General features: G+C 56.3%; 1 protein-coding gene and 2 long non-coding RNA genes across 5 annotated transcripts; 1 reads left to right on the top strand and 2 right to left on the bottom strand.

Moving 5' to 3' along the window:
- Positions 1–577: 577 nt before the first annotated feature.
- LOC146756627 (uncharacterized) lies at positions 578–24,819 on the top strand. Of its 3 annotated transcripts, none has more exons than XM_085524050.1 (9): positions 578–898; positions 15,559–16,752; positions 16,867–16,923; positions 17,090–17,146; positions 17,284–17,763; positions 18,701–18,839; positions 19,176–19,217; positions 20,272–20,439; positions 24,527–24,819. In XM_085524050.1, the coding sequence occupies exons 2-5, from the start codon at positions 16,129–16,131 to the stop codon at positions 17,416–17,418; spliced, it is 873 nt and encodes a 290-aa protein (XP_085380176.1). In that variant the 5' UTR covers positions 578–898; positions 15,559–16,128; the 3' UTR covers positions 17,419–17,763; positions 18,701–18,839; positions 19,176–19,217; positions 20,272–20,439; positions 24,527–24,819. The 3 variants fall into 3 exon arrangements, with proteins under 3 accessions (XP_085380176.1, XP_085380177.1, XP_085380178.1); XM_085524051.1 differs by lacking the exon at positions 24,527–24,819 and adding an exon at positions 21,160–21,297; XM_085524052.1 differs by lacking the exons at positions 19,176–19,217; positions 20,272–20,439; positions 24,527–24,819 and adding exons at positions 21,811–21,852; positions 22,661–22,865 and having other exon boundaries at positions 18,698–18,839.
- On the bottom strand, positions 4,860–6,266 carry LOC146756629 (uncharacterized). The gene is made up of 2 exons (XR_014937267.1): positions 6,112–6,266; positions 4,860–5,577 (listed from the first exon to the last, which is right to left on the bottom strand). It is a non-coding gene; the product is annotated as an uncharacterized LOC146756629 (long non-coding RNA).
- LOC146756628 (uncharacterized) lies at positions 12,793–14,686 on the bottom strand. The gene is made up of 2 exons (XR_014937313.1): positions 14,296–14,686; positions 12,793–14,265 (listed from the first exon to the last, which is right to left on the bottom strand). It is a non-coding gene; the product is annotated as an uncharacterized LOC146756628 (long non-coding RNA).

Raw genomic sequence — 24,819 nt, 5'->3', positions numbered from 1 at the left:
GAATGGCTCCGAACTGGACCCGAGTGTTTCCGAGCATCTCCAAAGTCGACCGGAGCGCTTCCGAACGGTTCCGAATGGTTCCGAAAGGGTCCGAAGCCCGAAGAGACACGGAAATTGCTCGTAGCGATCCCGAATAGCTCCGAAGTGGACCCGAGAGCTTCCGAAAGGATCCGAATGGTTCCAAAGCCTGAAGAAACCCGGAAGTCGCTCGTAGCGAACCCGAACGGCTTCGAACGGCTCCGAACTGGACCCGAAAGTTTCTGAATGTTTCCGAAGTTGACCCGAGCGCTTCCGAACGGAACCGAAGCCCGAAAAACCCGGAAATCGCTCGTAGCGATCCCGAAATGGACCCGAGCGTTTCCGAAAGGTTCCGAACAGCTCCGAACCCGACCGGAAGCCGCCTGTAGAAACCCGGAAGTCAACCAGAAGTCGCTGGGAGCGGTTCCAAACCCGACCCGAGCGGTTCCGAAGAATTCCGAAGGCGAAATCGAAGGAACCCGGAAGTAAACCGGAACTCGCTCCGAAAAGACCCGAGCGCTTCCGAATGGAGACGAAGTGGATCTCGGAGCAACCCGGAAGTTAACCGGAAGTCGCTTCAGAACGACCCGAGCGCTTCCGAATACTTCCGAAGAGAGCCGAACCGGAACGGAAGTGGCCAGACCAACCCGGAAGTAAACCGGAAGGCCCTTCAGCAGGCTCCTCCGGCAGCCGAACCGGCTCCGAACACCAGCCGAACTTCGGCTTTTTTCGGCTTTTTTCGGCTCTTTTCGGTTCCGGTACCGGGGATGGAGAAACAAGGGCGGGTGGATTGTCCGGCGTTACCGCCCGGGTGGAAGAAGGAAGAAGTGATACGGAAATCGGGGCTGAGCGCCGGGAAAAGCGACGTCTATTACTTCAGGTAACGGGGACCGGCCCACCGTTCCCTGGTGGCAAAGTCTCATCTTTTGTTGGCTCTGTGCTCCTCCCCTGGCTTTCTGCAAGGCTGCCATTTGCTGGAAGGCTGCTTCCATCAGCTTCTGACAGAAAGGAGACAAGAAATGCATGAAGAGCATCTCTTTGGAGGAGGATCTGAGCACAGCCAACCACAAGCTTCTGGTCAAGAGCAGTTTCTTCAGTTTACCGTTCCACTGCTACAGTGTTGTGCCACTTCTGCAGTGTCCTTTCCTCTCTCCTGCATCACACACCCTGCCCTTCCCTTCACGCGGCCCTATTTAGAGGCAGGTACCCACACCACAGCTCACAAGAGCTTCCTACCCACAGAGGCTTTCTCTTGCTTGGCCTCCACGCCTCACTTTGGCCTCAAGACTACTAAGTTGCAAGGCCTCTTGGCCAGGCTCTGGGCCTCCCTCCAGGCTGTTTTACCTTAAGGCCTCTAAGCCTCCTGGGCAACCTCTAAGCCTTTAGGCCTCCCCCTATGCCTCTAGGACAGCTTACAGGCATCTGTGCCTCCAGGTGTGTTCTCCATTACAGCTCTAAGCCTTCCTTTGTGTCATAAATGCTCATGGACACGTGGCCTCTTTTTTGGCGTCCCTCTGTGCATCAGGCCCTCAAAACCTCAGTGCTTCCAGTCCAGCCCTTTAGTACCTCGGCTCCAGGCCTACCCTGAAGCTTCAAGGACTTTAGGCTCTACAGGGCTGTTAAGGCCTCTAAGCCCCCTTTTTTTGGCTGTGTCCGATAGAACCACCACTGCCCTTGATGCTCTGTCCCATAACCCCCACAGCTTAGCCCCGTAAGCTATGCACCATAAGCTTCTGTTTGCCTACAAGCTATGGCCTCTAAGGTTCCCCATGGGGCTCTACGCAACATGGCCAGGGACAGAAATGGGGCTGTTTCTGCCCTTCTTGTCACCCGGCCCCTCCCACCGTCTGTCAGGGGCAGGAACCCACAGGACCCATAGAGAACCAAAAGAACATCATAGAGAGTCATAGAGCCACATAAGAATGACAGGGAGCAATAGAGACCCATGGAGAGCCAAAGGGAACAAATACAGACCCATATGGGAGCTATACTAACACACTCACACATGTACCTGCAGGGACCCATATTAGTGCATAGGGGAACATACTGCCCTGTAGCAACCAACTGTGCCCCACAGCCAGTTACGATGATGTTCAGTCACCATGGATCAAGGTTCACGGCACTGTGGGATGGCCTGAGTGGCCAACTCACACTCTCGGCCACCCTCCATCTCCCGTGGCTCCCACACCAACCCCACAGCACCACCCACACTAAGACCTGTCCCGCAAATGCAGCTGCTGCCGCTCAACAAGTCTTATTGGCTGAAAGCAGGAGAGTTGAGAGATCCAAAGGGGTTGTGAGATCAGAGGTTGGGGCTGGAAGGCAGAGCATCTGCAGCTTTCGTTCCTCACTGAGTCCTTTCTATTGGGAAAGGAGATGGAGGGAGTTGAGAAGATGGAGGGCAGGGATGTGGGGTAGGAACCCACCTTGATGCTGATGTCACAGCTCCGTGCCTGCAGCTTGTTACCTGGGACTCAGCCGTGTCAGCACGTGTCAGACTGAAGGGGCTTCTCCTGCCAATGCAAAGAGGAAAGGCTTCATTATGGGCCGGAGGGGGACCAGTGCCCCATAGTGCCCCATAGCTCCCACTGTTCGCCCCATAGATCACAAAGCATCCCATAGATCTCATAGTGCCCCATAGCTCCCACTGTTCGCCCCATAGATATGGGTAAACCTAATACACAGTCAATGATTTCCTGGAATTCGGATCCATATTCAATAGTTGTTTAGCATGCAGACCCCTCTCTTGTTATCACCCATCATATCAGTGTGGGAATAAAATGTTGTTTGTGCCTTTAGAACAAGAGAAGAATCTTTTCTTTCCAGGTCTCAGTATATAAGTGAAGTAGTTTGTAGTTATTTCAAGGTCTCAGTATATAAGTGAAGTAGTTTGTAGTTATTTCAAGATCTCAGTATAGAAGTGAAGTAGTTTGTTGTTATTTCAAGATCTCAGTATACAAGTGAAGCAGTTTGTAGTTATTTCAAGGTCTCAGTATACAAGTGAAGCAGTTTCTAGTTATTTCAAGGTCTCAGTATACAAGTGAAGCAGTAGCAGAGGAGAGGCTTTGTTATGGGCATGGGAAGAGCCCCAGCAAAACAAGTGCTTCCAAAGGCTTGCAAAAGGGACCCCACGGGAGTCGGCCATGTTGGAGAGCAGAGGGTGGGCAGGAAAGCTCTTTCTTCCCATGACTTGCAGGCAGCCCAGCCTCCCCCCTTGCACTTGCCATACCTGAACGTGGAAGGTCTGCGCAGTATCTCCACCCACGTCATAAACATACAGTCCCAGGAGAGTTTCCCTTTCGTCCTCATCCACTCCCTCAAAGACAAGAGATGATGGCGGTCACACTTAGGCAGGCCGTGCCATAAAGAACACACTGAGGCCAAAGGTGGGAGCCCTTCCAACCCTCCCTGTGCTCTGGTAGGATTGGAGCACAACGGAGGGCGAACCTGAGTCAGGGCACGTGGAGCAATTGCTCCCAGCTGCTCGGCCACAAAGAGCAGCAGAGGCCTTTGGAGACATGGAACCAGCCGAGGGATTCGGTGCCCTCAGGCAGGATGCCGTGCTCTGCAGCAGCCCACCACTGAAATTTGGGAGCTCCCAACTGTATGGGGTCGTATGGGGCTCTGTTGGGTGTCTACCGTGTGGCTCTATGGTGCTCTATGAGCTCTTGTGTGGCTCTATGGGGTCTTACAGGGCTCTATGTGGCAGTTATGGGGCTCTGTTGGGTGTCTGTAGGGCCCTTATGGGGCCCTGTTGGGTGTCTGTGGGGCACCATGAGGCTCTTTGGTTCTCTATGAGCTTCTTGTGCAGCTCTATGGGGTCTTATGGAGCATTATGGGGCTCTATGGGGTGTCTGTGGGGGTCTATGGGGTCTTATGTTGCGGTTATTGTGTTCTGTTGGTTATCTCTGGGGCTCTATAGGATTTCAATGGGCTCTTATGGGGCTCTATGGCAAAGCTTTTTCCTCGGGGGCCTCCAGAAGCAGCAGCAGGCAGAGACTTACCAAGATGGCAAAGTCTCTGGGGGCACTGTTGACATCCCCAGAGGGAGACACCGCCTTGGAGACATGCCAGACAGTGAAAGCCGTGGGCCAGATGTTCTCCGGCAGCTGGATGACGGCGTGGCCCTGCGAACCTTGGAAAGCCCAGCAGTTTCCAACAGACATATCAGGCTGAAATGAGAGAGATGCGTCCATCAGCGGTGAGGCAAAGAGTCGCCAGAGCTGGATGCTGGGCAAGGAGCACAGAATTTGTTTTCTGTGTGGGCTGCCGTGCTCCCCGTAATGGAACGCTACTCAAGGGACAGGAGGGGAATATGCAAAGGTTTGGACAACAGCTCTGGAGTCAACCGCCTTTCTCTGCTTGCCCAGAGCCGGCGGGGCAGCCCTCCCCAGCATCTGTCAGCCCAGCACCCTCCCAACGCTGGTGTCAGTGATGTGGGGAAGAGTGTGGGCTGAGCAGAGCAGCTGGGCCAAAGGAAATGGATGTGCAGCCAGAATGGGGTGAGGATGGGGGGAGGGAGAATGGGGGGAAGGGTTGGGGGTAGGAAAGACTGGGAGAAGGATGGGGGGTAGGATGGAGGGAGGAAATGGGAGGATGGGGGGGAAGGATGGTGGAAGAAAGGGAGGGGAAGGATGGGGGGGAGAAGGATGGAAGGAAGGTTGAGGAGGGGGAAAGGATGGGGAGGGGGAAAGGATGTAGGGGGACGGATCCTGGGAAGGAAGGGCTGGGGGATGGAGGGGGAGCCCTTATGGGGCTCTGTGGGGTGTCTGCAGGGGGAGGGGGGCGAAAGCAAGGGGGGGAAGCCCACAGTCAGCACTTCTCCTGCCATACCTGCAAGAGGGTCTCAGGGGACTTTGCGGAGGAAAAGAGGGGAGAAAGCCGGCCTTTCCCACCGTAACTCTTGGTTGTCCTCTCCGCATCAACAGTGGCACCTGAAATAAAGATGGACAGACGTGCACTGGGACAGCCCAGAGACAAGCTGAAGGAGTGAATGCTCATTCCCCAAAGCTCTTGGCGGGGCTCTGGGGTGCAGAATCCCTCCTGCTGTGTATGGGAACTGCTGAGTCCCGGCATGATGCGCTGATTGAGCACCTGGGGAAATGAGCCGGTCAGCCCTGGGAGCAGAGTTGAAGGGTTTTTAAATTCTCAGAGATGGGGGCTTTAGACGGGATGTGAGGAGGAAATTCTTGACCCCCAGTGGGCGGTGAGGCCCTGCAATGTGCTGCCCAGAGGAGCCATGGATGCCCCATTCCCGGAGGCGTTGGAGACCAGGTTGGATGGGGCCCTGAGCGCCTTGATGCAAAGGGTGGCAGTCCTGTCAGTGGCAGGGAGTTGGACTGGGATGGTCTTAAGGTCCCTTCAGACCTCAGCCATCCTAAAGCTCTATGAGATAAGTGTGACAGGAAGCAGAGCTGGGCAGGTTTTGGGGAGTGCCAGGCGCAAAGCTGAGGGTAGTGAAGCTGTCTACATACCCAGGGATTTCAGAGCCCAGTTGGGCATCAAGTAGCTGTTTTCCACGATGCTGTCAATTTCAATCCGTGTCAACAGAAAAATTTCCTGGCAACAAACAGGGAATGGAGAGACAGCAGTGAGCACAAAGACAGGAGATGGGTGTGAGCAGGGAGTCCTACCCAAGAACTGCACTCCAGAGACACAGCAATGATGGACTTTGGGCTCTGCCTGATCCCAGTGTTGCCAGCCCCGTGTCTGCTGTAGAACAGCCTGGACAGGCAGTCAGATCGTGCCCTGAGCCAGCCAGGCTCTGCAGAGCTCCAGTTGCAGCTGGCCTGGAGAATGGCCCTTCCAGCTAAGAAGTCTGAAGCACAAGTCTCTTGGCAGGGGCCTCATCCAGCCTCCAAGTCAAGCCCAGCAGGCCTCTGGCTGGGGCCCAGCCAGGGGGAACTCATGGCTCTGCACAGAGCACCCTGATCCCAGGTTTACCGTGCAGCCAGCACCAGCAGCAGCTCTCAGTGTGGGGAGCAAAGTAGCTCCAAGACACAGGGGAGGCTGAGCCTGAGAGCCAGGTGTGGGGCAGGCGGCCAGAGCACAGAGCTGTCCCTGTAAAGGGCTGGAAGGGAGCAGTACCATTACCTGTCTCGTCAGTTCGTCGATCCCATTCTCCTCCAGGACATCATACACTGATTGTGCAATGAGATGCTTCCTGATTGACAGCTCATAACTTATCAGGTGTAATTCTGGCCCAACCATTGAGTTCCTGAAGGCAAAGCAAAGCAAGTCTTGTTCAGCAACGCAGGTCAGAGTTTCAGTGCCACGAGGTGAATGATTCCGGGGGGTTGTGCCCTTCCTTATCCCCCAGCCCCTTTGGTTCCTTTGCTTTGCCAAGGGCTGCCTTCACCATATAGATGGGAAAGGCTGGAGCCCTGGGCACAAAGTGAAGGCGTGCATGGAGCACACAGCCAGCCGAGGCCAAGCTACAGAGCCAGGTGCATGGCAAGGAAGTGTTCTTACCCCTGAGACGGGAGCTCATGCACAGGTCCTGCTGACACCACCTGGAAGAGAAAAGCATTTGATGGGAGGAAGCACCAGGAGCACGGCCAGAGCTTCCAAAGGAGCTTCCCAGGGAGCCGCTGGCAGAATTTCCTGCTACTTCCCAGCACTTTGCAGAGGACCGCTGCCCAAAGTTGGGCCTTCAGCCCTCCACGTGCTGCAGAGCATCTGCTGCTTCTCCGTTTGCTCTCCCATCCCCTCCAGACTCCACAGTGTCACGGACAGGCCAAAGGCCCCTTCTTCCCATGTGCTGTTGCCTTCAGCCTGAGCTCCGTGCTGGGCACTGGGAAGATGCTGCCACACCAAAGCCCGTCCTGCTGCCAAGGCAGCCCCCAGCCTGGCTCAAGGGCCCACAGAGTCTCAGCAGCGATGGGCCCGTGGCCAAACTCCCCCTGTCCCCACGGAGGCTGAAGGGCAGAGCTTTGTCTTCTGCCGCACGCTGTGGCACTGACCTGCAGGACATTTCCCCAGGCTCCCAATATCCAGAGGAAGGCTCCAGCTGTGGGAGACATCAGTCAGGAGAGACCATTAGTTTGCCAGAGTGCTCGGAGCCCTGCAGCCCATTTCCCTCCTCCCAACCCAGCCGTGTGGGACAGTCCCGCTCCTTGGCTCCCGTGGGTTTGCCTCCAGCCCAAGGCTGGAATTCCCAGAAGCAGCTCCGAGCTCCTTTGGATGCCCTGGTAAAGATGGCTGTGCCATTGCACAACTGCTCCCGTCCTGGGCACGGACAGGCCGTGTGCTGCTGGCAGGGGCTGTGAAAGTCACAGACTCCTAGAATGGCCTGGGTTGAAAAGGAACGTAATGCTCATCCATTTCCAACCCCCTGCTATGTGCAGAGTCGCCAACCAGCAGCCCAGGCTGCCCAGAGCCACGTCCAGCCTGGCCTTGAATGCCTGCAGGGATGGGGCATCCACAGCCTCCTTGGGCAACCTGTTCCAGTGCGTCACCACCTTCAGAGTGAAAGACTTCCTCCTAGTATTTAATTTAAGCCTTCCCATCTCAGTTTAAAACCATTCCCTCTTGTTCTAACACTAGATCTAGATCAATCCATGTCTGTGACAGGGGTGCCGTAGGCCTGTGCCCCCCATGGTCTCCAAAATGTGGGAAGGGAAAAAGGAAAATGGTAGGTGGATGGGAGCTGGGCTCAAGGAAACAAACAGAGCAGCAGCAGCAACGATCTAAGGAGGAAGACTTACTTTACTAACTACAATGTTGGAATGCAAGATAACACAATATAATACAATGTAATTGAAATTGAGGTCCTCTGGGCTGTGTAGTTCTTCTCTGCGCTCCACAGGATGTCGTGAGGTGGGAAACCAATAGCAAACATTACACAACCATGACAGTTATGCAGCTGCAGACATCTGGCCAGAAGGTGTGGTACAGGCGGCCGGGTCATGCCCCAGTACAAGCTGAAGCGTTGACCCAGGATAGAAATACGACCTGTATCTTGCCCTGGAGGGCAGACACTCCCCTCCTGCTACCCCTGAAACATCCGTATTACTCCCGGTGAGTCTTTGGGCCTCTAGGATCACCGGAAGGAATGAAATGCCATCAAAGCATTCCAGTGCTGCTGTCAGATCATGTGCAGCATCTGGTGATGGTCTGCATGGGACTGATGGAGCGTAGGATGGACCTGCACCTCACAACCACATGCCTCCAGTAGCACCATCTGGCACTGGCCCATAAAAGAACATGAACTTTAATTGAGCATCACTCATTTTAAATTGTGTCAGCATGTATTGTGACAGGAAATTATACAAGCATTGCGAGAGGATTTGGCAGAGGATTTGGTGTGTTCTGTGCTGAGCCTGAACACTGCCAAACAGGCTTCTCCTCAGCCGTGGCATCCTGTTCCCTTGTGCCTATTAGCACAGGCCACCAGCAGTTGTCCTGAGTATGGAACACTGCCATGAGCAGCCAGGAGCCCTGCTGTATGCCTGGAGGGCACTGGTTGTGTTCCCCCAACCCCCCCCAGGCCCCATGCTAAAGTTGTGTCTGTTTAAGTCCACTGGTTATAGTATACAGAGCTGCGGAGCACGTTGGAATGGCTCCTCTGGGATCAGGTGGCCTTCTGCAGAAGCATCTCCAGCTCCCATCCTCGGGTCCATCTATGCTGACATGCTGGATGTAGAGATGTTCCCAGTGGCTGGCTTTGGTCACAGTGGGCGCTTCCTGACGGTGACCCCTCAGATCCAGGGGTAGATCACACAGCAGAGCTTAGCTGGGTCCTGCTGGCTGTTCAGATTGCTTGTTTTTCACTTGTTTTGTTTTCAATTGACGGAGTAGCTGGTGTGAATGGGGAGTGCTGCGCAGTCAGGACCAGTCGGTTATGGAAATGACACATGCCCAGAAATGTTATGAAAACAATTGTCCAGGCAGTGAGAGGTCCTGGTGGGACAGAAGGTGAAGCAGAGATGAGAATTTCATTTAACAAGGAAAGGAGGAAAAGACAGAAGAATACAGCAAGAATGGGGGATAGATTTACCTCCTAGAAAATTCAGTAATCTGTGCATAACCTGACATGTGTGATGTCTGCATATTCCCCTAGAACGTGCAACACTTTGTTTCTTCATGTTATTTGAAGCTCTGCTGTGGTTTGATCAAGTTGCTCCTGATGCCAGCCACGGGTGCAACTTAAAACATTCTCAGCAGAACGGTAATAGAGGTTGCTCAAAAGGAACTAAAGGAATTAAAGAGTTAAACTGAAGCCAGCACTTAGCGTCCTCTCACCAGCCATCACCTCTGGTCAGCCATCAAAAAGGAGTGTACCATCAGCGGCCTTGAGGCCTAATTCCTAAAGACCTGTGTGGTGGCCCTGAGGGCCTACACCTAGTAACCAAGGGGTTAATGGAGACCTATGGAACAAGAAGCTTTTCAAGAGGCTGAGAGACCACGGATGCCAATGAGAGAGAGCACTAGACCTGGCCTGCAGGCCAGGAGAGAGGCCTCTAGTCCTCTAGCCATCTCAGCCTTCCTCTGGACCTCCATGTCTCTAAGCCCTCCCGTAGGTGTCTAAGTCTGTACACCTCTGCACCTTCTTTGGTGCCTGAGTGCCCCTGGGCCACCCTGTGGCTCTCTTGGCCTCTCTGTCTCAAGACCTCTAGTCCAGCTTCAAGGCCTTCAGACTTCTTGGGCTGTGGGTGTCCAGACCTCAAGGTACAAGTACAACCCCCAGCTCCTCTTGGCCTTTGCTCTTCTAGGCTTTCTCTTGCTTGGCCTCCATGCCTCCCTTTGGCCTCAAGACTACTAAGCTGCAAGGGCTCTTGGCCAGGCTCTGGGCCTCCCTCCAGGCTGTTTTACCTTAAGGCCTCTAATCCTCCTGGGCAACCTCTAAGCCTTTAGGCCTCCCCCTATGCCTCTAGGACAGCTTGCAGGCATCTGTGCCTCCAGGTGTGTTCTCCATTACAGCTCTAAACCTTCCTTTGTGCCATAAATGCTCATGGACTCGTGGTCTCTTTTTTGGCCTCCCTCTGTGCATCAGGCCCTCAAAACCTCAGTGCTTCCAGTCCAGCCCTTTAGTACCTCGGCTCCAGGCCTACCCTGAAGCTTCAAGGACTTTAGGCTCTACAGGGCTGTTAAGGCCTCTAAGCCCCCTTTTTTTGGCTGTGTCCGATAGAACCACCACTGCCCTTGATGCTCTGTCCCATAACCCCCACAGCTTAGCCCCGTAAGCTATGCACCATAAGCTTCTGTTTGCCTACAAGCTATGGCCTCTAAGGTTCCCCATGGGGCTCTACGCAACACGGCCAGGGACAGAAATGGGGCTGTTTCTGCCCTTCTTGTCACCTGGCCCCTCCCACCGTCTGTCAGGGGCAGGAACCCACAGGAACCATAGAGAACCAAAAGAACATCATAGAGAGTCATAGAGCCACATAAGAACGACAGGGAGCAATAAAGACCCACGGGGAGCCAAGGGGAACAAATACAGACCCATATGGGAGCTATACTAACACACTCACACATGTACCTGCAGGGACCCATATTAGTGCATAGGGGAACATACTGCCCTGTAGCAACCAACTGTGCCCCACAGCCAGTTACGATGATGTTCAGTCACCATGGATCAAGGTTCACGGCACTGTGGGATGGCCTGAGTGGCCAACTCACACTCTTGGCCACCCTCCATCTCCCGTGGCTCCCACACCAACCCCACAGCACCACCCACACTAAGCCCTGTCCCACAAATGCAGCTGCTGCCGCTCAACAATTCTTATTGGCTGAAAGCAGGAGAGTTGAGAGATCCAAAGGGGTTGTGAGATCAGAGGTTGGGGCTGGAAGGCAGAGCATCTGCAGCTTTCGTTCCTCACTGAGTCCTTTCTATTGGGAAAGGAGATGGAGGGAGGTGAGAAGATGGAGGGCAGGGATGTGGGGTAGGAACCCACCTTGATGCTGATGTCACGGCTCCGTGCCTGCAGCTTGTTACCCTGGGACTCAGCCGTGTCAGCACGTTCCTCTGCCTCATCCAGCATGTGCTGTGCCCTGGGGAACTTGGCCAAGTTGGCCTGCTTGTCCTGTGGCTTAGCCCCGGTCCCCACCCCAGTCCCCCCCCCAAACACCCACCCAACTCATCCCCGCAGCTCCTCCTTCCCCCCAACCAGCCTCGAGTCGGGCAGAAAGTTATCGACATCTCTTCATTGAATGATCAATCCCTAAATAAAACCCTCTGGTAGACATCAGAGTTTAGGGGTTTTTAGGGTTTATTAGGGTTTTTTATGGTTTTTAGATTTTTTAGGGATTTTTAGGGGTTTTTAGGTGTTTTTAGAGGTTTTTAGGGGTTGCCGTGGATTTCCACTCGGTACACGCAGGCGTATTCCGCGTACCCCCAGTTGCTCCACACATCCAGTTTGATCCTTTGGTAGGATTGAAGGGGCTTCTCCTGCCAATGCAAAGAGGAGAGGCTTTGTTATGGGCTCCGTTATGGGCCGGAGGGCTTATTAAGGGTTCATCAGGAGATGGATCCACCTCCATGGTCTCATCAGGGGTTGGATCCACCTCCATGGGCTCCACGGAGGGGGTCACACGTCTGGTCCAGCCGTGACGGGAACGGGCTCTCTTGCCTCTCTGCCGCCTGATGGTCATGGCGGGCCCCCTCCTCCTCCTCTTCGACCCTGCTGTCCCCAGCTACATCTTCCCACCTAAATCCTGGGAATCCTCCAGCCTCGCTCTCTTAGCTCCCCACATGGCTGTTAATGGCCAGAGCTCTCAGAGGTGAGTGCGTTGCGTGGGGCAGCAGTGACCAAGGTGACTGCTGTGACATGGCCAGGGTTCTAACATGGTGGCCGCACTGCTGGCACTGGCGTTCCACATGGCATGAGGAGGGGGCTGTAGGACAGGGCACGGCACGGGAGCCAGAAGGCACTGGTCCTTGGGTTAAAAGGGGAGGGGGACTGCGCACATTCCCTTTGTGTCCGCCCCCCCTCCCCACCGACTCCATCCCATAACCCCTGTAAACCACCCCAACACCATCCCATAACCCATCCCAACCCCAAACTCATCCCATAACCTCTAGAACCCCTGCCGGCACATGGGGTCCCATCCAGGCCAAAAGCCAGATGGCAAGGAAGGCCCGAAGGAGAAAGCCGTCTGGTCGGATGGTTGCGGGGCGCCTGCCAGGCCAAAGACCGGCTTGGGGATCCCTTCCAGGCCAGAAGCCTGCAGGCCTGGGAAGCCCTGCCAGGCCAAGAGCCTGCCGCCGACCGGCAAACACTGGAAGGCCAAAAGCTGACTGGCCAGCCTGGGGAGTCCTACCAGGCCAACATCCAGCCTGCCCGGGGCTCACTGCCAGGCAACAAAATGGCTGACTGACCTGCTGGGCCTGTGAGGCCAAAAGCCGGCCACGTAGTCCGGGGGGGACCTTGCCAGGCCTGAAGTTGGTAATGCGGTTAGATGGGCACTGCCAGGCTAAAAGCCAGCTGTCTGCTCTGGGGGGCACTGCCAGCTCAAATGCCTGCAGGCCAGGGAAGCCCTTCCAGGACAAAAGCCTGCAGACTGGGGTCCCTGCCAGGCTAGAAGCCGGCTGTCCGGCCTGTGGGGCCTGGCTTACCTTGCATTCCCTTGTCATAGTGAGTGAAATAAGTTTGCCTCCTTAGATGGTTGCTGCTGCTCTCTTGGTTTCCTTGTGCCCAGCTCCCATCTCCCTGCCCCTTTCCCTTTTCCCTGGTGGCAAATTCTCATCTTTTGTTGGCTCTGTGCTCCTCCCCTGGCTTTCTGCAAGGCTGACATTTGCTGGAAGGCTGCTTCCATCAGCTTCTGACAGAAAGGAGACAAGAAATGCATGAAGAGCATCTCTTTGGAGGAGGATCTGAGCACAGCCAACCACAAGCTTCTGGTCAAGAGCAGTTTCTTCAGTTTACCGTTCCACTGCTACAGTGTTGTGCCACTTCTGCAGTGTCCTTTCCTCTCTCCTGCATCACACACCCTGCCCTTCCCTTCACGCGGCCCTATTTAGAGGCAGGTACCCACACCACAGCTCACAAGAGCTTCCTACCCACAGAGGCTTTCTCTTGCTTGGCCTCCACGCCTCACCTTGGCCTCAAGACTACTAAGCTGCAAGGCCTCTTGGCCAGGCTCTGGGTCTCCCTCCAGGCTGTTTTACCTTAAGGCCTCTAAGCCTCCTGGGCAACCTCTAAGCCTTTAGGCCTCCCCCTATGCCTCTAGGACAGCTTACAGGCATCTGTGCCTCCAGGTGTGTTCTCCATTACAGCTCTAAGCCTTCCTTTGTGCCATAAATGTTCATGGACTCGTGGTCTCTTTTTTGGCCTCCCTCTGTGCATCAGGCCCTCAAAACCTCAGTGCTTCCAGTCCAGCCCTTTAGTACCACAGTTCACGGCACTGTGGGATGGCCTGAGTGGCCAACTCACACACTTGGCCACCCTCCATCTCCCGTGGCTCCCACACCAAACCCACAGCACCACCCACACTAAGCCCTGTCCCACAAATGCAGCTGCTGCCGCTCAACAACTCTTATTGGCTGAAAGCAGGAGAGTTGAGAGATCCAAAGGGGTTGTGAGATCAGAGGTTGGGGCTGGAAGGCAGAGCATCTGCAGCTTTCGTTCCTCACTGAGTCCTTTCTATTGGGAAAGGAGATGGAGGGAGGTGAGAAGATGGAGGGCAGGGATGTGGGGTAGGAACCCACCTTGATGCTGATATCACGGCTCTGTGCCTGCAGCTTGTTAACCTGGGACTCAGCCGTGTCAGCACGTTCCTCTGCCTCATCCAGCATGTGCTGTGCCCTGGGGAACTAGGCCAAGTTGGCCTGCTTGTCCTGTGGCTTAGCCCCGGCTCCCACCCCGGTCTCCCCCCAAACACCCACCCAACTCATCCCCGCAGCTCCTCCCTCCCCCCAACCAGCCTCGAGGCGGGCAGAAAGTTATCGACATCTCTTCATTGAATGATCAATCCCTAATTAAAACCCTCTAATAGACATCAGAGTTTAGGGGTTTTTAGGGTTTATTAGGGTTTTTAATGGTTTTTAGATTTTTTTAGGGGTTTTTAGGGTTTATTAGGGCTTTTTAGGGGTTTTTAGGTGTTTTTAGAGGTTTTTAGGGGTTGCCGTGGATTTCCACTCGGTACACGAGGTGTACTCCGCGTACCCCCAGTTGCTCCACACATCCAGTTTGATCCTTTGGTAGGATTGAAGGGGCTTCTCCTGCCAATGCAAAGAGGAGAGGCTTTGTTATGGGCTCCGTTATGGGCCGGAGGGCTTATTAAGGGTTCATCAGGAGGTGGATCCACCTCCATGGTCTCATCAGGGGGTGGATCCACCTCCATGGGCTCCACGGAGGGGCTCACACGGCTGGTGCAGGCATGACGGGAATGGGCTCTCTTGCCTGTCTGTCGCCTGATGGTCATGGCGGGCCCCCTCCTCCTCCTCTTCGACCCTGCGGTCCCCAGCTACATCTTCCCACCTAAATCCTGGGAATCCTCCAGCCTCGCTCTCTTAGCTCCCCACATGGCTGTTAATGGCCAGAGCTCTCAGAGGTGAGTGCGTTGCGTGGGGCAGTAGTGACCAAGGTGACTGCTGTGACATGGCCAGGGTTCTAACATGGTGGCCGCACTGCTGGCACTGCTGGCACTGGCGTTCCACATGGCATGAGGAGGGGGCTGTAGGACAGGGCACGGCACGGGAGCCAGAAGGCACTGGTCCTTGGGTTAAAAGCGGAGGGGGACTGCGCACATTCCCTTTGTGTCCCGTCCCCCCCCCCGACTCCATCCCATAACCCGTGTAAACCACCCCAACACCATCCCATAACCCATCCCAACCCCAAACCCATCCCATAACCTCTAGAACCCCTGCCGGCACATGGGGTCCCATCCAGGCCAAAAGCCAGATGGCAAGGAAGGCCCGAAGGAGAAAGCCGTCTGGTCGGATGGTTGCGGGGCGCCTGCCAGGCCAAAGGCCGGCTTGGGGATCCCTGCCAGGCCAGAAGCCTGCAGGTCTGGGAAGCCCTGCCAGGCCAAGAGCCTGCCGCCGGCCGGCAAACACTGGAAGGCCAAAAGCTGACTCGCCAGCCTGGGGAGTCCTACCAGGCCAACATCCAGCCTGCCCGGGGCTCACTGCCAGGCAACAAAATGGCTGACTGACCTGCTGGGCCTGTGAGGCCAAAAGCCAGCCACGTAGTCCGGGGGGACCTTGCCAGGCCTGAAGCTGGTAATGCGGTTAGATGGGCACTGCCAGGCTAAAAGCCAGCTGTCTGCTCTGGGGGACACTGCCAGCTCAAATGCCTGCAGGCCAGGGAAGCCCTTCCAGGACAAAGGCCGATGATCTCACTATAGTGTCATACTTGATCCCAACAAAAAGACATTTTGTTCCAAAAACACTGCTTTTCATCTCCAAAAGAAGAAATTTTCTACAAAAAATCACTCTTCTTAGCACAATATGATTCTTTCTCCCCAGTATAAGATTTTTGTCTCAAAAAATGCAATGATTTCAGCATTCAATATCTATTTATGTCAAGATTTAGACAGTTTTCACCCGAATATCACTATTTATCCCAGAATGCAGAGAGGTGCATTCTTTCTTTCCAGGATCCCAATAACCAGCTGTGCTGTTTATGACCCTTCGTGGCTTCTCCTGGTGGTTCGACGTGTCCGGCCTCACCTAGAAAGGAAAACTCAAAGCACAAACAGTTCCTAACAGGTGCCACAGGAGGATTTTCTCTCTGCCACTGGATGGACCAACCAGATGCTGCCTGGAGGGTTTCACTTCACTGGAAGGACAGGAATGGGAGCCTGAGCAGATCCAAGCTGAACTTCAATACGCAATGTGTTCAATGCTCACAACGAATGGGTTGGTTCCAATGGGCCCTATGCCCCCACTAAAGAGCTTTGACAGCTCACAGCACTTGCCCAGAGCACTGCGGGTTGTTTCTCCTCTGCACTGTGGGGTCTCAGGGGTGGGAGCCTGCAGTTTTCTAAGCTTATTTTGGCTGAAAACAAGTCCCGTGTCAAAGAAAGCCAAGCCTGCCCCTTGATCCTCATTGAGCTCTGAGGCCGACCTGCCCTGGGTGCCCAATGAGCACCAGTGAGAGCTGTAGCAATCGAGATCCTCATCATTAGAGATGGCAGCGGTCAAGAGGTTCAGGCCCATGCAGGAAGATGCTGAGAAGGGCAGCGGGCTCAGCATCTCATCCTGAGGCCAGCCTGCCTGAGGAGGCCACCTCCATCCCCACTGGTGGGGGCCATGGCACACAAGGGGTGAGCATCAGCCTGAAAAGAGCAGAGCTGGGCTCCTGCAGGCAGGGCAGGCAGCAGGCGGGCTCAGAATGGGCAGCAGCCATCACCGCCTGCATTCCATTGCGTCGAATAGGCTGCTGTGTGACATGGAACCCAGGAGCCACATCAGAGCGGCTGCAGGGCAGTGGGTGCCACATCCTGGAGGAGCTTCTGGCGAACGACTGGAAGCATTTGGAAGGGATGAGTTCCCACGTGGCTGTTGCCAACAAGGAGCAACCCGCGTGTGTGATGCGCACCAAGATGAGCTGGTGGGAGGACGGCCCCGCAACAGGCTGTGGCTCCCAGGAGTCCAGATGGCACCAGCAAAGGTGTGGGGATCCACAGCCAGCACACGGCACCGTTGCCAATGGGCACCAGCCGGCCCCATTCCGCAAGCGGTGCGGGTCCTGCAAGCAGCTGTGTGAGTGGTACAGCAATGCGGGCCCAGTTTGCCAGCGGAACATTAACAGCATGCAGCAAGTGGAGCTGCTGCAGGAGCTGGAGCAGGTGAGCACCTAATGGACGGGCACACAAGGGCCGAGCTGCCGGCTGAAGGGCACCCTGCCCATGGCATGGCAGCAGAGGGCCGGGGGACAACGCTGCTCCCTTCCCCTCCCACAGGCTCATGAGCAGCTCATGGAGAACCGCACGGCCACGGCCAGGGAGTCTTTGTTGAAGGTGAGGAGATGCTGCTGTGTGGTGTGGGGTGGGAGAAGTGCCCTCGTGTGGGTCTGCAGCTCCAGCCCTGCAGGCCCTGCTTGCCCCGAAGGAGGAGGCAGGAGGGGACTGAGCCCCATGGGAGCACCAGTGCCCTGACGGTCGATGCTCTTCTGCTTTCCCACAGAATGCCCAGCAAATAAGGGCTGAAAGAACGGCTGCCCGTAAAGAGGAGCTGGAGCAGGTAGGGGGCAGTGAGGGCTCGTCCTCACAGCTCGGCATCCTCACGCCTCTGGCTGTGCAGGAGGACCTCGGTCCCAATCCCCCGGGTCCATGGGACCCAACGCAGCCACCCCTGGTGGTACACGCTTTGTCTTGCAGGAGAAGCAGCTCATTGCCCAGCTGGAAGAGCAGCTGAAGGCTGAGACAGAGGAGATCGAGCCTGCCCGAGGAGCCGTCTGTCCTCACATCCACATCGCTGCCACCCAGCAACGAAGGAACGGGGTCTCTCACTGAGGAGATGGCAGCAGCAGGGGCTAACGGATCGTTGGTCAGCTGCTCATCCCGCCCGTGCCGGCCTCTCATTGGTCAGCGGGTACCCCGCCGACGCGTGTCGCCGTCTCATTGGTCAGCGGCAGCGCCGCCGGCTCCGATTGGCTGAGGCTCCGCGCGCGGGAGCGGCCGCCATCTTGTGTCTTGGTGCCTCCCGGCTCTCCCTTCATTCGGCTGAAGCCGCTGCCGCAGCCCGGGCCACCCCGCACGGCAGCGCCGGTGCAGCCGCTGAGTGCCGGAGCTGTCCGGGCAGCACCGAGACGGAACCGCGGCACGACGGGAGCGGTGCTGAGGACGGCGGCGCCGGAGGTGTGCGGGAGAACGGGGCCGGGCCGGGGCTGGGGAGAGGAAGCTGAGGTGGGCTGTGGGTGTAGGGGGCAGTGGGGGAGGAGTGGGGGGGATGGGGGAGTTGAGGGGGCTGTGGGGTAATGTGTGGCCGTGGGGGGGCTGTAGGTCCTATGGGGCTGTAGGGAGGGCCTAGGGTAATGTGGGGCTGTGGGATGGATGTAGGGGTGAACAGTGGGGGAGATGGGGTTGTAGTGGGCTGTGTGGGGATCCCGAGGGATAGGAGGAAATGGGTGGCTGTGAGGGGAATGTGGGGTCTGCCGGTGGCTGTAGGGGGATATGGGGATGTAGGTAGGTGAAGTGGGAGTGTAGAAAGGTGTGAGGGGGTTATCGGGAGAGCTGTGGGGCTCTAGGGAGCACTGTTTGGGCTGTAGAGGGCTATAGGGCTGTGCGGGGTTTGTAGGAGGATATGGGGCTGTAAGGTGCTAGGGGGAGTGCAGGGGTAGATGTAGGTGTATGTGGGGCTATGGGGAGCTTCCTAGTGGCCATAGGAGGGGTCTGGGGTTCTAGAGAGTTGTCTGGGACTTTTGATGTGGTCTAGGGCTATATGGGACAGCGGGGGCTGTGGGGAGAATATAGATGACTGTGGAGGGGCTAGAGGGCTGATGCTGGGCTGTGGGGGGCTCCAGGGGATCATGGAGCTCTAGGGGGCTGGGGTGCTCTGTAGGGCTGTGGGGGAGTTGTAAGGTTCTAAAGGGGGGGGTGTAGGGTGCTCTGGGTGGATTATAGGAGGATATGTGTCTCTAAGGGACTGTGGGTGGGCAGTAGGAGGATTCTAGTGGGATACAGTGTTATAGGGGATGTATGGGGCTATAGAGTGGGTTATAGGGGCATGTGGGGCTAGAAGGCTCTCCCTCGCTTCCCCTTTCATTTCCCCCTCCCCTTTCCCCTTCGATAGCAGAGTGGGTGAAACGCTAGTCCTGAAATTTCAGTCAGAATTGGAAGAGAGAAGGGAACGGCAGGAACGGATCAGCCGGGCCATGGGGCAATATCTGCTGGGGAGGTACCGGATGTTGGGGAAATGCTGCCCCCAGTGCCAGGTGGGGGGGGGGACATGGTGGGTCGGGAAGGGGCCCGGGGGGGGGGGCAGTGTGGGGGTTGTGGTAGAGATGGGGGGGCTGAGGGGGGGTCTGGAGGGGATAGTGGGGTGTTGTAAGCAGGGGAGCTGCTGCCCCCAATGCCAGGTGGGGGGGTTATGGGGTGGGGGATTGCTATGGGGGGGTATTACTGTTGGGGATGGAGAAATGTTGTGGGGTCTGAAGTGGGGGGTTGGGTTCATGGTGGGGAGGCGGGGGTGGGAGTGGGCCATGGCACTGTGGGGGGCTCCCTGTGACTCCCCCACCTCTAAACTGTACCCACCCCTCCCCACCCCCCAGACGATTTTCCTACAGGACTATTAGCAGCATCTCTGGAAAGGGGTGAGTTGGAGGGGGGAATTGGGGGTCAGGTGGTGGGGGGATGGGAGTGGGATGGGGGGTTGTAGATGGGGGGCAAAGGGTTGGAGGGTGGGTACGGAGTGGGGTCAAGGGACCCATACTCCATGAACCCATGGAGTGGGGTCAAGGGACTCATCTGGCAGCCTCGTTTCGGGGGGGGCGGTGCCCCGAGCACCCCCTGCCTCAAAGAGGCGCCCAGAGCCCCCTGCCCCCCCTGTGGCCTCTAAGATCTGGGGGGCGAAATGGGGGCAGCGCAGCAGCAAAGATGTGGCGGCTGCGACCAACACGACGGGGGTGGGTCCTGCTGCACCCCAGGTGTTTAGATAAGGCCACCAGAGCCCGGCAGAAAACACCGGGAGGACCCCCCCGAGCTGCCAACCCCACCACAAAAGCCCGGAGCCAACAGCTGCCCCGCTGCCCTTCATCCCCTCCCCCAGCCGCCAGCTCTAAGTGGGGCAGGAGAAGCTCGGGGGGGTCGGAGAACGTGGGGAAGAGGCTGGTGGCCAAATGGGGGGTTAAGTGGGGCGAGGGGGGGGTCCTGAGGCAGAGGAGGAAGAAGAGGCGCAGGGAAGGGGCAGAGCTGGGTGCTGGGCTAAGGAAGCCAAGCAGTGTCGGAAGGAGGCAGGGATGGGACAAAGACCCCCCTGGGACCCCCAGAGGGCGGCGTGGAGCAACGCCGGCTCCGCAGTGGACAGCAGTTGGGCTTCTCGGAGACCCCAGACCCCACAGCAGCTGGGCCTGGGCTGCAGGGGTTAGGAGGAAGGAGTGGACAAGGAGGTGGTGTGGAAGGGGAGGGATGGGATCCAGCGAGGGGCTGCTATGGAGGTCCCCCCTGGGATCCTGAGGTGCTCCATCATTGGGAGCCCTGGAGGTGGTGCCATGGGGGGGATCCTTGTGATCTGGATCCCACAGTGCTGTGCCAAGGGGACCCTTGGGATCCAGCAGTGCGATGTGGAGCGGATCCCCAGCATCCAGTGATGTGACAACACTGGGACCCTTTGCCTCACCGCTGATGGACGCATCTCTCTCATTTCAGCCTGATATGTCTGTTGGAAACTGCTGGGCTTTCCAAGGTTCGCAGGGCCACGCCGTCATCCAGCTGCCGGAGAACATCTGGCCCACAGCTTTCACCATGTGGCATGTCTCCAAGGCGGTGTCTCCCTCTGGGGATGTCAGCAGTGCCCCCAGAGACTTTGCCATCTTGGTAAGTCTCTGCCTGCTGCTGCTTCTGGAGGCCCCCGAGGAAAAAGCTTTGCCATAGAGCCCCATAAGAGCCCATTGAACCCCTATAGAGCCCCAGAGACAAGCAACAGAACACCATAACCACAACATAAGACCCTATAGACCCCCACAGACACTCTGAAGAGCCCTATAGAGCCCCCACAGACACCCCAGAGAGCCCCATAATGCTCCGTAAAACCCCATAGAGCTGCACAAGAAGCTCATAGAGAACCAAAGAGCCTCATGGTGCCCCACAGACACCCAACAGGGCACCATAAGGGCCCTACAGTCACCCAACAGAGCCCCATAACTGCCACATAGAGCCCTGTAAGACCCCATAGAGCCACACAAGAGCTCATAGAGCACCATAGAGCCACACGGTAGACACCCAACAGAGCCCCATACGACCCCATACAGTTGGGAGCTCCCAAATTTCAGTGGTGGGCTGCTGCAGAGCACGGCATCCTGCCTGAGGGCACCGAATCCCTCGGCTGGTTCCATGTCTCCAAAGGCCTCTGCTGCTCTTTGTGGCCGAGCAGCTGGGAGCAATTGCTCCACGTGCCCTGACTCAGGTTCACCCTCCGCTGTGCTCCAATCCTGCCAGAGCACAGGGAGGGTTGGAAGGGCTCCCACCTTTGGCCTCAGTGTGTTATTTATGGCACGGCCTGCCTAAGTGTGACCGCCATCATCTCTTGTCTTTGAGGGAGTGGATGAGGACGAAAGGGAAACTCTCCTGGGACTGTATGTTTATGACGTGGGTGGAGATATTGCGCAGACCTTCCACGTTCAGGTATGGCAAGTGCAAGGGGGGAGGCTGGGCTGCCTGCACGGCATGGGAAGAAAGAGCTTTTTTTTTTTTCCTTTTCCCCTTCCATAGCAGAGTGGGTGAAACGGTAGTCCTGAAATTTCAGTCAGAATTGGAAGAGAGAAGGGAACGGCAGGAACGGATCAGCCGGGCCATGGGGCAATACCTGCTGGGGAGGTACCGGATGCTGGGGAAATGCTGCCCCCAGTGTCAGGTGGGGGGGGGCCATGGGGGGTCGGGAAGGGGCCTGGAGGGGGGGGGAGCAGTGTGGGGGTTGTGGTAGAGATGGGGGGGCTGAGGGGGGGTCTGGAGGGGATAGTGGGGTGTTGTAAGCAGGGGAGCTGCTGCCCCCATTGCCAGGTGGGGGGGTTATGGGGTGGGGGATTGCTATGGGGGGGTATTACTGTTGAGGATGGAGAAATGTTGTGGGGTCTGGTGTGGAGGGTTGGATTCATGGGGGGAGGCGGGGGTGGGAGTGGGCCATGGCGCTGTGGGGGGGTCCCTGTGACTCCCCCACCTCTAAACTTTTCCCACCTACCCTCCCTCCAGATCATTCTCCTACAGGACTATTAGCAGCATCTCTGGAACAGGGTGAGTTGGAGGGGGGAATTGGGGGTCAGGTGGGGGATGGGGGGGGGTTGTGAATGGGATGGGGGGGAGCAAAGGCTTGGAGGGCGGATACGGAGTGGGGTCAAGGGAGGGGGTATGTGGGGCTGGGACGGGGTAAGGGGTAGGGATGGGGGGTGAGGAATGGGGCTGTGGGGTGCTCAGGGGTTGGGCATGTGGGGGTTGGAATGGGGTCTTTGGGGGTCAAGGGGTGGGGGTGGGGGTGATATGGGATAGGGTCATGGCGGGGGAAAGGGGAATGGGGTCATGGGACGGGGGGGTGAAGATATGAGGAGGGGTTGCAGGGCCATGGAATAGGGATTTTTGGGGGGGGCGGTGAGGGATGGAGTGGGGAGGGGTCCAGGGGGTGGGGATTAGGTTGGGGTTGTGGGTCTAGATGGGGATCTGGATGGGAGGGTGGGGGCAGTGGTTATGGGGGGGATGTATGGGATGGGGTGAGGGGGGACCTGGGGATGGGGGCGATATGGGATGTGATCGAGGTGGGGGGGTTGGGGGCTGTGGGATGGGGTTATGGGGAGTTACAAAGGGAATGGGATGGCAGTTGGGCGGGGTTACGGGATGGAGTGGGGGGGTCACAGGGAATGGGATGGGGTGGGGTGGGATGGGATGGGGGGGTTATAGAGGTGTTGGGATGGGTTTGGGGTTGGGATGGGTTATGGGATGGCGTTGGGGTGGTTTACAGGGGTTATGGGATGGGGTTGGGGGGGAGCTCACAGGGAATGTGAGCAGTCCCCCTCCCCCTTTAACTCCCATCCCCCCCTTTTCCTCACAGCGCCGCAGTCACAGCGAAGGGGCTGCAGCAACATCAACTGCTGTGGCAGTGAGAGCTGAGAATCCTAAGCACTAGGCCACCAGGGATATCTGTTTTTCTGCAGTATGAACCTTTTAATATTTAACATTTGCTCTTGCTCTTCTACATCACGACGTTATACTTAATATAAACATCTACATAGAAATAAACTATAATCAAAACATAATATGCGCATGGGTCTGCATACAAATATATACACAGAGTTACCGACTATACTGCCCTAGCATCAGATTCCTTTGCGGTACACATTGAACATCCCCCCTAACCCTAACCCTGCACTAACCCTACACTAACCCTAACCTCTCCCTTGTTCTGCCTTTCTAAGGCCCTGGACTGGCCCACTGCCTTTTGGCCTGGCAGGGCACCTGGCCGGCTTGATTTTGGCCTTGGAGGGCTTCCTTTGCAATGTGCTGTGGAAAAGGGAGTTGAAGGGAAGGGAAGGGAAAAGAAGGGAAGGGAAGGGGACCCAGTGTGTTTAGTGGAGCGTGGGAAAGATTGTGAGCCTGAAGTATTCGGCCCATGAGGAACCGGGGGAGATAGAGATGAGCGTGGAGTAACAGGGTTCTGATGTGCACAAGGGGTTGCCTGCATGTGAGCTCCTGCTCTGAGTCCTCGGTCCTTCAGCAGGGAGGTGGTTGCTCACACACAGACACTGGGTGATGCCCAAGGTGCCTGGGCTGCTCCTGATGTGTGCCAGTGCTTGTAAACCGTGTGGGAAGTCCCTTTGACAGACACCTTCTTCCTGGGCATCAGCTGAGGGCCAGAGAGGGGATAGCACCGGCTGTCTGGTGAATTCACATGCAGCTGCAAGTGCGGCACAGGGCCTTCAGGAAAGCCATGCCCATGGTGTGTCCGTGCTGCTACGTCAGCTCCAAGACCCACGATGGCTCTGATGCCTGTGTGCCACCTTCTGCACACTGATACCATAGATGAGCTCTCCAGTCCAGCTGTGTCCAGGGATGCTTTCCAATGAGGATGTTGACACGTGTGGTTTTGCACTAATGCAAACAGCAACACACAAGAAGCTCGAAATCTTGGTAGAGCTGCAGGCCTGAGCTCCTGTTTGGACCACAGGGGCACAGCTGAATGGCTTCCACAACTGCACTGTAGCACAAGGAGGATACAGAGTCTTTAGGATGGATGGGCGAGGAGACAAGGAAGGGCGGCTGCCCTCTGTGAGAGTGCACTGAGCTCTGCCTGGGGATGGAAGAGCAGCCATGTCAGAGCTAATGGAAATGGCCAACAGAGGAGACCAACAGTGACTGTTCTCAGCTTCCTGATCAGGGAGAGCAAGTGGAAGGTGCCCTCTGCAGACAGATGGGAGCCTGATGTTGTCAGGCTCTTGTCCCCTTTGGCGGCCTTTTGCACTCCAGTATGTGCTGCAGGGACAGCACAGCAGGGCATGTGGCATCCAGCAGATCCCTGGAGAGCACAGATGGCCGCTTCTTGACCAAGCCATGGAGGAACCAAAGAGGAGAGGTGCTCTGCTGGATCTCATACTCTCCGGCATGGAAGGTCTGGTAAGAATTGTGAAGGTCAAAGGGGCATCAGGCCATGTGCAAGATGCAAATGGATCTCTTTTTATTTATTTATTTATTATTTTTATTTGAGGCTGTGTCACGGGTTACTTAGATTTACCTATGCCCGTGACAGGGGAGCCACCCTGTGGGCCCCCTCTGGGGCCCGGAAAGGAGGGGGAAAAGGGGAATAAAAGGGGATAAAAACAGCGGCAATCTAAGGAGGAAAAACTTATTTTACTAAATATGACATCGAAATAAAGGATAACACAATATAATATAATTGAGGCTAATAAATCGAACGAAACAGAGAGAGAGAGTCCCCGAAAACCGAGAGGCCGACTGTGAACTCTAGGAGACACGGCTGGAACGCTTCCCACTCTCCGAGAAGTTCGAGAGAAGAAGGAGGGCACTCCAGCCTGGGAACGAGATTATACAGCGTCCTGGTCCCGTGACTTATCACTGACCGTGTTGTTCTCTGGGATATGTAGTCTTCTTCTGTGGACTGCACATTCAATACAAGTATCCATACTTTACATGATGTTATGATGTGGAATACTGACAGCAAAATTACAAAATTACAAAACCATCAGACAGGTGACA

This window comes from Coturnix japonica, chromosome 26, assembly GCF_054131305.1.
Source record: "Coturnix japonica strain WE chromosome 26, WE-NBRP24, whole genome shotgun sequence".
Classification (NCBI taxonomy): Eukaryota; Metazoa; Chordata; class Aves; order Galliformes; family Phasianidae; genus Coturnix; species Coturnix japonica.
The sequence above is the reverse complement of the archived record's forward strand: the minus strand, read 5'-3'. Positions and strand labels throughout refer to the sequence as shown.

Bases quoted from the DNA above. Each gene is read 5' to 3' on its own strand.
- LOC146756627 (XM_085524050.1), top strand. From the start codon at position 16,129: ATGCTGAGAAGGGCAGCGGGCTCAGCATCTCATCCTGAGGCCAGCCTG. The intron at 16,924-17,089 runs GTGAGGAGATGC...GCTTTCCCACAG, and splicing joins CCAGGGAGTCTTTGTTGAAG to AATGCCCAGCAAATAAGGGC. The intron at 17,147-17,283 runs GTAGGGGGCAGT...TTTGTCTTGCAG, and splicing joins GTAAAGAGGAGCTGGAGCAG to GAGAAGCAGCTCATTGCCCA.